Below are 11,314 nucleotides of genomic sequence, written 5' to 3'. Positions count from 1 at the left end.
GGACAGCAACTGAAATCCATAACTGTCCTGGCCAAACTAGGATGTATGGTCACCTTATTCTTAGGTGATGTTGGACAAGCTTATTTCTGTGCTTCACTTCCCTGTGTATAAAATGGGAATAACTCCTTCCTCTACAACCTTGTGGAGCTTATCTACAGTTACTAGTGATGCTCCAGTATCAATTAGATTTTCTACATGTTAGTTGCTTTATTAAATTTCTTCATACAGCTTGGAGTAGAAGATATGTTCCTTTTGTCAAAAGGTCCAAAGTTATGGAAAAATAAACGAAAGGATTATTTTGTCTTTTTGGATATTATATTTAATATCTAAGAATGAAAAATAATAGAACTAAGTCTTTAATACAGGATTTGATTGGTACCCAAAGCACTGTCTGATATTTCTTGTCTGTTGAAGAAAATAATTAAAGCTGATAAATAAAATGCCAAATTCCTTCTTCTAGACTGTTTCAGGTCTGTATGAGTGCCATGAGGAACAGAAGAAATGGAACCTTTGAGAGTTCCAAACTCCTTTACTCCAGTATGTCTCGAAGCACAGACGTATCATACAATGATAGTGTAAGTAGAACTCATTTCCCTGGCACTTTGGTGTGCTCTCCCTGGGAATCAAAGCACACTGATGAGGATACTATTGTACACAGATGGCAGAGAGAGATGTATAAGTAACTTGCAGAACTTAAAAAAAATAGTATTGTATTTTTATAGCTAAAGGCCTTTAAAGGTATAATAAATGGTAGTATATTCAGTGGATGTGTCAGAATGCTAGCATATGCTTTTAAAAGTTTTTTTTATGACAGTTCTTGCTGCAAGAATACCAAGTGAATGTTTCTGACTTGTATGGGTAAACTTCATTTACAGGCAAAATTCTGTCGTCACTGGTCATGATCTAATTTGAATTGTGGTCTCCAGAAATACATGACTAAAGCATTTACCCCATATTGCTGTTTAGATTCTGGGAGTGTTTCCTTCATGCTAGGAAAAATGCAGTCTTGAACATAACATTTACAAGTTAGATGGCTGTAAATAAGAACTAGTGTTCAACAGTCTTTTCAACAAAAGATGCCATGGGCTACTCATGGGCCCAATGTGTGAATTTTGGGAGCTTCCCATAACCTACACATTTTTCACATGATCAGATTGGTGAATTTTTGTTTGATGTATTACTATAGTTACTTGGATACCACAGTCACTTTCCCCCCAAATTAGCCTTCCAAAATTAGGATATGTGTCTTACCTGACACAGCTGATTTTTCTTTCCAGAATAGAAGCATGCAGATAGTGTATGACGGGTATGATGCTGCTTCTTTTCTTTCTTTTTCCTCCAGCAGCTGCATGGAGGAGGCAGTGGAGTTCAGCAAAGACAGGGGGGTACAGTGGTACAGTCACACCCTACTTTGATTCTTATGTCACACAAATTTTAAAGACAACTCCCTAGCAGCAGCAGTAGCATTTCTATTCAGGCAGTGCTGAGGGAGTCCCTTGACTTTGTGTCTTATTATAATCTACCTGATTCCTGCTAATTTCTCTTCACTCAACAGTTCTTAATGACACTCTCCTTTTTAATAGTCTTGATGTTCCACTAATCAAGTTATCTTTATGGAATTTTGCTGTCTATTATCTACACCTCTCTCTCCTATCTCACAGCCCTGAATATTATTTTTTTATTTTTTTTCAAAATCCTAGATCTGCTCATAGAGTCATATCACCTGCAGCAGATAGTTTCAGGTTTTGGCTGAGCCGGTAAGAGGTGCTGACAATTTAGCTGTGAAAGGAAGGCTGAGTGAGCTGTAAATTAGGCTCTGTCCCTGTTTTATATGGCCATACCTATGGAAAAATATTTTCTTCTTCATTCTGCCTTCCCCAAAACAAGGTGCATGTCTCATTTTGGGTGTGGGATATGTGAGAAAATATGGCAGTTTGTAAAATGCAGCTTGTATTTATGCTTTGGTAGATTTGATTGGCTTGAACATACAGCAACCAAAAAATGACAGCAACCTCCTGTCATTCCAAAGGAAATTCTACTGCAATACTGAAAACTTCTGGTATTTAATTAAGTAGAGTTTTATTATTCATTAGGCAATTAAGGAAATGATTAGAAACATCCTTCAAGCAACTTGGAAACTCTGGATTCAACTGTGAAACCTCAGTTCTATCCTACTAGTGAAACTCTTTTGCTGGGATGCCTGATACTGCATTCAATTAGCTCCTACAGAAGGAGATTTCAGTTGCATTTATACAGGGGGAAAAGGGCATTTTAAAGAAATGTTGTCAATTCTACTTTTTTCTCCTTCATTAACAGGGGTAGGGCTTTACCATGACTCAACTAGAAGTGGCCTCCTGGGCCCCTTAAACCAGTTCCCTGTGTTCACAGGCAACCATTTACTCAAAGATTCCTGAAAATCATCTACCCTGGTTCCTTATACACTACAAATAAAGGCACAAAACCAGAAATACCAAGAATACCTGTGAAAGAACAGGGGATACTCACCTGATGCATCCTCCTGGCTATGAGCTTGAGGCCTCCACGAATAAAGTCTCCGCGCTACAGTGGGAGCTGCTGGCACATACCCGATCCGCTTTAACACCTTGCCAGGTGAAGTGGATTGGGGGATCGCACTGGCCGGAGCAATATCGGGGGCCGGGCAGAGGGCCAGAGTGGGGAGAGTGAAACTGGAAGCTGGCAGGCAGAGTGAAGGATAGCCACATCCCACTTGAGACTGAAACTCCAGGAGCAAGGAAGAGACCGGTAGGCTCGTGGGCTCGGAGGAGCCCTCATCCAAGGGAGGGAGAGAGTAAAAGAATGCGGACACTCTCTCCCTTGGCTCAATGTTCTTTTTGTTAATTAATCACTGTCGCTCCCTAATCAAGCCGGATACACCGGCAATGAAGGTAGAGGAATAAGAGCCACGGGGTTTGCCTCTGTCCCAGCCCGGTTCCCTCTGGTTTGTTTTCTCTCTCCCTTGTGGGGATATCAAGTTGCTCTCCTCCGGCATTTAATCGGCACCAAATGTGGCAAGAATCTACTAGGAAGAGAGAGAAAGAAGCGGATGCTCCCCCTCCAGGTATGCCTTGCCCTGATTAACTGCCTCCCGAAAACAATCAAGCCAGGTGTGGCAGCAATATAAGTAAAGAAGAGACACAATCCATCCCAAGGGGGAAGGCTCAGCCGTCTGTGAGAAGATAGATTGAATAAAAGGAGTTGTCTGGGCCCCGAAAAACCCAGAGAGGGACCCTGCTGGTTCAATCCATTTTCTTTTCAGTTCCTCAGTTCATTTGACGTTCTTTTTTTTTTTCTTTTCCGCCGGTGCAGAGATCCTAGCGTGAACCAGCAACCGGTGCCAGTTGGGCGATGGCATCAACCCCTCCCTCTCTCCCCCTTCCTTTACATCTTCAAGAACCATCAAACAAAAAAAGTTGTGGCAGGCAGGAATAAGGGAGAGAGCGAGAGGGAGATCCACCCCGAGCCAGCTGAAAGGATACTATGTGCGGGGGAAAAAGACCAGCGAAAAGCTGTCAGGTGTGAAGGCACACCCCTCTCCACTGAAGTGACCCAACAATACCCTATAATATGCCACAGAGGGAGAGAAAGGCACTGCCAAAACCTTACCACTGCAATGGCAGAAAGGTAGTTGCTTAGTAAATTCTCAGCGGATCCTAGGAAGAAGACCAAACCCCATGCTACAGAGGAAGACAAAAACCCTTATTGGCCTTATTGGCCTTATCTGGGGGAAAAAATCCTTCCTGGTTCCAAATTTGGCAACCTGTTTGGTTCTGGGCAGAACAACAACACCGTCTTGCCAGGTGTATGAGAAGTTTCCCAGCAGGAGCACTGGAGCATCTCAGAGCTGTGACTGTTATCCAGTGCTTCAAAAGAAGAGGTAAAAAAACACCCTCTCAACCAATAAAAACAACAATGTACTGTACTGGAACCCAAAAAAGCACTCGAGAGAAATACAATTCTTGATCCTTGCAGGAAACCATGGACAAACATGGGTTGCTTGGCAACTATCAAACAGCGAAAGAGTTTATTTTCTATATTCCAACCTGGGCATTGCTAATACTTGAATCCACATGTCACATTAGGATGATTGTTGAACCAAGAACTCCCTTACCTATCATTCTGTTCCTTCCATTAACTTATTCAGTTTGATCTTAAAGCAATTCATGTTCTTCATCTCCACTACCTTGCTTTGAAAACCGTTCCAAAACCTTACGCTTCTGATAATTTGGTAATTACAAGAAGAATTCAAATCTAAATTTGTTCATAACCAACTGGGAACCATTTGCTTTTTGTGCCAGTAGTATCTTCCAATGTAAATGGCTCTTCTTCTCCTCTGATATTCACTCTGTGAATGTATTTGTAAAAATTATTATATCCCCTTTCAATCTTTGTTTTGTTAAGGTAAACAAGCCAAGTTTCTTTAATCTTCCTTTCTAAGACAGTCTTAGCTCCCTTAACCATCTCAGTGGTTCTCCCTTGTATCTGTTGTATTTTAATCTCATCTTTCGTGAATACTTGTGAACAAAACTACGTCCAGTATGCTAAGTGGTATCTTGTCAATGTTATGCACAAGGTTAGTCGGATTTCTTTGTCTCTACTGAATCCATCCAGTCTAGTATACTCCAAAATTCCATTGACCTTTTACATCACCACATCATGCTGGTAGCCCACATTCATATTACGATCAACCAGTACACCCAAGTTTTACACTTCTTCATTTCTCTCAGCTGATGAGTCCCCATCTTATAGTCAAAGTCCCTGTTATTGATCCCTAAGCGCATGATATTGCTCTTTATGCCAGAGTTGGCTCCATCCTCTCATCCTCTCTTTTCAAACTGGATGCTCTTCTCTTCTTCTGTGCCATATCAATATCTCATCTTGCCTATTGCTTTTCATTTATCAGCATGTCAGACTGATTCTTCAGTTCTGTTTCAACTTCAACAGCTACTTATTTCCTCTGCCACTTCCCTATATTCACATGCCCTCATAGGTTTCCCCTACTCTATTTTGGTTGGTATCAGAGGCTTCTCATATGTACAGCTTCACCACTCCTTATTTCCATCACTTGCTTCCTATATTGTTTGAACTCCATCATTGCCTTCAGCAGCATTACCAACCCGCTGATCATCTTCTCTCCATGAGCAGCCTCAAGAGATACTTCAGGTATATGAAGCTGGCATTAGGAACCTGTTCAAGGATGTTGTATATCCCATTACCCTCACTTTCCCTGTCAGTCTTGGAAACTTCTCCATAGATGTTACAGTTGTCATCATCTGTTCCTCATATGTGTGTGTGTGCATGCACATTTGCGTGTGTGTGTGTATACATGTACATCCAGATATTAGGCCTGTGCAAAGTGGCTAGTATTTGCTTCAGATTCAGCCGATTCGGGGGACAGTGATTCGATTCGGTGATTGGAATCGCTACAACGCATTGATTTGGCCGAATCTGATTCGGAGATTTGGCTTCTGCAGAATCTCCAAATTACCCAGGCCCATCCCCAACATGCTTCCCCAGCCTGGCAATGGCTGCCCCACTCACCCCAGCTCCTGGCACTTTGTGGGGAAAAAAAGCCCTGAGTCAGTGGGGGCTTCTGAGCAGGGGGGCGATCCCCACTGCCCGATGCTGCGTGGGGGGCTCTTCATGAGTCCCCCAATGCCCACCCCGCTTCCCCAGTCCTGCCCTGGATGCCCCACCCGCCACGGTTCTGGCCCTTTAAGAAAAGAACAAACACAAAAATCCCAGGACTCACTGTTCCTGCCGGCGGGGGGTGATCCCTGCTGCCCCACACCATGTGGGGGGCTCTGCATGAGCCCCACAAAGCCCCAAGGCCTCTGCAAGAGTGGTGAGTCCTGGGGTTTTTCTTGTTTTTGTTTTTTTTTCTTAAAGGGCCGGTGCTGGGCAGGTGGGGCAGCCATGGATGGGGCTGGGGGAGTGAATGGGGGGTTGGGGGGCTTGTGGCAGAGCCTCCCATGCAGCATGGGGCAGAGGGGGGCAGCAGGAATTGCCCCCCTGTCCAGCAGCACCCAGTGAGTGGGCCTTTTTTTTAAAGCACTGGGAGCTGGGGCAGGTGGGGCAGCCATGGCGGGCTTGGGGAGTGGGTAAGGGTCGGGGGGGAGTGGGCGGGGGTCGCGGGGGCATGGCAGAGGCCCCCCCCATGGTTCCTTCCCCCAGCCCCTTTCTCCCACCTCTAGTACTTACCAGCTCCGAGTCCGGCTGCAGCTCCCTGCTGCAGCCACTGGGGACTGTCCAAATCATCAAAGCTCTCTGAATCTTTTCTGAAGATTCAGAGAGCTTTGAATGGATTCGGACCTTTTCATTGGTCCCCGATTCGATTTGGTTTGGAGATTTGGCCACTGAATCAGGCCAGATCTCCTCTGAATCGAATCACGACCCAAAGCTTCGCATAGTCCTACCAGATATACACATACACGCACACACATTTGTATTTTATTTCTTTTTTTTTTTCTTCTCTCCTCTCAGTGGTTGTTGGCTGTTTAGGTTTTTGTAGCCTAGGGCAACCTCTCATCCTAAATAGTCTCAGCAGGAATAAGAGGCAAGAGACCTTCGATCTCCTGTTCAGCAAAAGCCTTGGGGGTACACTCAAAATTGTCATTTCCTACACAGATCCCATCATGTCCAAATGGCACCAAACAGACCCAACACCACCAAGCCCAACTCACTGAATTTGGTGGAGAGAGTGCTCTTTCTTCACTGAGGTGTCCCAACACACTAGCTGTTAGTTGTCCTGTAAACTAGCTCTCACTGGTTTCTGCAGGTTACCATGTGGAAACTATGGGCACAGGGACAGTTTGTTTGCCTGCAATTAATAGGAATGGGGACTTGCCATGTCCCAGCTGCTCTGCCACCATTATTTGTGTGCCTGAAATTATGCTATAGTAAATTAATACCGAACCAGGGCAGTCATCTTCTGTTTCATTCTTGGGTAAACTGCCCTAAGTCTAATGTGCACAAGGGACAGTTACCTTAGGACAGCCGAGGTACATTAAAGTCCTGATTTGTGCTAATTGGTGGCAATGGGAGAACTGTTACCATGTAAAAGGGGATGTGACTGGAAAACTTTTGTAACTGCTATATTAAGCCATGTCAACAGTAAGTGCTTTTAAGATTGTGGTAATGTACATGTAGCACAACTGGGATTGTTCTCTAACTTATGAATGCAGCATTGGGATGCCTGCTTCATGAAACATATTGTATTAAATATTGGATAATGACTGTATAGTTGTGCTGTGCTACAACAACCATAGTGTTGGGAGAGAAACAGAGATTAACAATGGTTCTTCATAAGGTCAACAAATAGTTGAGAGAAAAACACAAGAGCCATGTGCTTTGTTGTCCAGCACATTTTAAAAACATGACTTTTCTTGATATAGATAAGGCTTAATAGGAGTTGCTGAAAATTATTCAGGTTAAATTATGTTTCCAAGTTCCTGTTTTAATATTTCTGTTCTTAATAGGTGTTCAACTAACAATTTAGTTCTGTACTGGTAGTTTTCTGCATGTAGAACTGAAAAAAAAGAGAACTCACTGAAGTTTTATTTAAGTCCTTATTCAAGGCACCTGCAGTAAAGTTGAATAGTGTGCCATATTGTTAAATCACAGGGGTAACACAGCCTATCTTTCTTTCTCTTAAAGGATTTGGCCAACTTCATTCAGGAAAATTTTAAAAGGAGAGAATGTGTTGTCTTCACAAAAGATACAAAGTCCATGTAAGTAACTATTTCCTATATTGTTTTTTCTGGAAGCCAAAGATAATTTAGATCAGGAACAATATTAAATAATGTGACAGTCAAGGCCAATGTTAAGATTTTTGAGAGGTGGCCAATGCCATTATTTCTTGTGCATCACCAAACTCATGTTTTCTTTCCACAAATCTCTTCTGGCTTTTCTTCCTGTCCTGTAAAGTCCAAATAACTTTCCTCCCACTGTTCCTGGTGTAATCAAAAGCAAACCATGATGCACACTTAATAGGATGGAATGGCAGATTTTTTCCAGTTGCTAGGAGGAAGGTGCTGGCCTTTTTCTACTCTGGTTCCTGTTTGGAAAAAAACTGATTAATGATCTTGGATCCTACAGTCCTGTTTCTAGAGATTTTCTACAAATGGGTTAGTGGTTCCTAACCCGCAGATATCTTCCTTTTGTTTCACTGGACCTGATGGCTCTGAAATAACAGGTCTCTCTGCAGCCACCTGGAAAGTGGAGCATTGCAGAACAAGAGACCTCAGAGCTGACACACTCACATACCTTTAGCACATACAGCTTCAGGGCACTTGTACACAGGATGAAAATGTCATTTGTGTGGCTTAATGGCATCACACATTACATGGGCTCCAGTTTTGGGGGCTTTAGATAAGTTTGCATCATTGCAAACTAAAATACAATCTGGATGTAGTTTAGTTTGCAATGATGTGTTGCAGCTGTCAGCTTGCCCCCTGACCATAGGAGAGGTGGGCAGGCTTCACAGAAAAAAAGGATTGGGCCCCTTTCAGTAGGTGCCTGCAAAAGGCAGAAGTGGTGAGAGGCCTAATTCTCCTCTTCTTTCTGGTGGAACCTACCCACCACTCCCACGGTCAAGGGTGAGGGGCCGGTGGGCTGAGTGGCCCCTGGCCTCTGGTCCTTCTCTCCATGGTGGCGGTACCTCCTGAGGCTGTCCAGGTGGGCTACTAGCAGTCTGGGTGCTGTCCTAGCTTAGAAGGAGCACCTGGCCTGATCCAACTGTTCTCTGAGCCTGCCTGCTAGAAGTCTGCCAGGCGCTGCTCCTTGGGTAGGCTCAGGGAAGAGTTGGATCAGGCCAGGTGCTCCCTCTGAAGTACGGAAACACCTGGCCCACTAGCAGCCCACTCAGGTGGCCCCAGGGAGTGCCTCCACTGTGGAGGGAAGGAATGGAGTCCTCAGCAGCTTGGGGACCACTAGGCCCACTGGCAGCTTGCCCCCCAGCCGTGGGCAGGCTTCGGCTCTGCCAAAAAAAAAAAAAAAAGGATTGGGCTCTCACTATAACATGATGGAAAATTTGAAATGGTGGCTTTCAGTCAAAAACACACTGTTTCAATTTAGGGGGCATAGAATAAAACACTGAGGACTATACCCCTGCCATGTGTACAAGCACCCTAAGATAATAGGATAGGAGAAAACAAATAGGGATTTAGGGATAGAGCATATCCTGGGTATACATGACTCTCTGAGTGCTAGTGTTTGGCATAATATAAAATGTTATGTAGAAAAAACAAACTTGGACATCACGTCATATAGATCAGATAGAATACTGTTTTGCTACTAAGCTGTTTGTAATATCCAATGGGTAGGGGTCTTCCTAAATCATGGAGGGACTTAACAATTTTCTCATACCCCCTGCCCCACAGTGCTGATTGGTAGAGAGGCCCCAGGGAGGGGAGGGGGGATGGGGGATTGGCTGCCATCTTGATTGCTGATGCCTTCACGTGATCTCACCCCTCAGTGCTGATTGATGAAGAACCTGGGGGACGGAGGGAGGGACAAGGGGACAGCTACCATCTTGATTACTGGCTGCCCTTTATGTGGCTCTGCTCCTCTGTGCTGATTGGCAAAGAGGCCAGGGGGTGAGGATAAGGGAGTAGCAGCCATCTTGTCTACTGTTCTTTATGCCATGCTGCTTACCAGCACCTTCCCCTCCCAGCACCTTCATCTCCCACTGGGGAGCCAGCATCTTATTTTGATTAAGGTTGGGGAGTGAGGGGGTAGTTAATTTCTTATGCCCAGGGGAATGGATGGTGACAGCACCTTTCCTCTTGTAGTATCTCCCAGGAGAGTGGGTGAACTACCACACTGGTTACAATTCAGAAGGAACATTTGTGAAGGCATTAGTCCTGGTTTGTGCACTGTTCTGTATTGATTTAACTATTTTTGCTAGGGGTCCAACTTTTTATATCTAAATGCGTGATTCAGTAAAGGTTGTATAAATCCAAAGATAAGTTTAGCCGTATTGTTTAATCGCATTATATTGTGATAATTGTCTACACAAATAAAAACAGTTTTTTGGACACTAGGAGTGCTTCTTTTCTAGGGGCTTGGAAGGCTTAAATCAATTCAGTTCAAATAGTACAATCATTTTTCAGTGAACAAGGCCTTATGAAAGGGAAATTGAGGCCATTAGTATCATTGTGGATAATAAACAATACCCCATTCCTGTAACAGCGCTGTTTGATGGGTGTTAAGATGGGTGTTAAGATTTTACTGTCCTGGTTTATCTGAAAGCAAATAAAAGTCAAAGGAAATTAATCATAAATGTACAAGTGAGGATTTGAGCACAAAGCACTGCTTGCCTAAGGACTGCATGCTCTTTTTTACGTGTGGCAGGTAGTGGGTTTGTGTATGTGAGAGAAGGGAGCTCTTCCTCTGCAGTGTGCTCTCTCTTTACTTCACAGAAGTCTTTTCTTGGGGTTCTTTCCTGCCTACTAGGTAAGACAGAGTGGTTAGGTGGCCAACTAGTTCTCTTCATATTCTCCTTGGGAAAGAAGGCCCAAGCTAGAGCTGCCTCTCCATTCTGTAGAACTTCACATCTCTTTTTAGGGAATAGTGGATGGAAAATGGTGATCTGAAGCTAAGTTTCATTCAGTGGAGGACAGCAGGTCTTTTTCCATGGTCGGGGATCCCGTAGGCACAATGTATATTTAAGTGCTATGCACTTAAGTTTCCATGTAATATTAGTACCTTACTGCTAAATATTCACACAGCATATGGGGATTTTCACATATGCAAACTATTAATCTTGAAATCAGTCTTGTGTAGTGCTGGGAAGACTATTCCTTTCTTTGTTTTTAGTTTTGATTATATAGCTTCATGGAGATGCCCTAGAGCTGCTTTTCTGAAGGCTTTCTAATAGTGAGTTTGTTTTCTTGTTTATAATTTTCTCTCAAGAGAGTCACTCTAATCTCGTCAAGTGGAGATATTGACTTTGTAATAAGCACGCAGCAAGAAAATGCTGAATCAATAGATCATTGTGGGTACCTTTTTGTGTACAATGCAGACAGGCTTAGGAGTCTAACTATGTTATTTTCATCTGTTACTGGCTCAGACAGACTTTCCTTCGGGCCCACATCCAACAGAGTCCAAGACCGTGCTATTCGGACAACGTTGGATCTAGTGATTTTTGTAGATGTCTTGTTTCAGCAAGAAAATATGGAAACCTTACAAGTTCATCTAAAGCACATGCCAGTCTCTTGAGTAAGAGAACTGATTCATATTCATGAATGAAACAGAGGTGCTAAGAAACTTATTAGTATTCTCTCACTAAATAGAC

The 11,314-nt window shown here is 43.6% G+C and overlaps 1 protein-coding gene across 2 annotated transcripts in view; it reads left to right on the top strand.

Moving 5' to 3' along the window:
• The first annotated feature begins 465 nt into the window (after positions 1-465).
• TRPM8 (transient receptor potential cation channel subfamily M member 8) overlaps positions 466-11,314 on the top strand; it is a 129,005-nt gene continuing 118,156 nt past the window's right edge. For both annotated transcript variants that reach the window (XM_014594398.3, XM_059727172.1), the window contains exons 1-2: positions 466-575; positions 7,675-7,748. In XM_014594398.3, the coding sequence (XP_014449884.2) occupies positions 477-575; positions 7,675-7,748 (173 nt within the window). In that variant the 5' untranslated portion in view covers positions 466-476. The remainder of the gene's footprint in view (positions 576-7,674; positions 7,749-11,314) is intronic.

The sequence above is a fragment of the Alligator mississippiensis genome, chromosome 4 (assembly GCF_030867095.1).
Source record: "Alligator mississippiensis isolate rAllMis1 chromosome 4, rAllMis1, whole genome shotgun sequence".
Taxonomy (NCBI): domain Eukaryota; kingdom Metazoa; phylum Chordata; order Crocodylia; family Alligatoridae; genus Alligator; species Alligator mississippiensis.
Note: the sequence above shows the minus strand (reverse complement) of the source record. Positions and strands in the feature narration are given on the sequence as shown.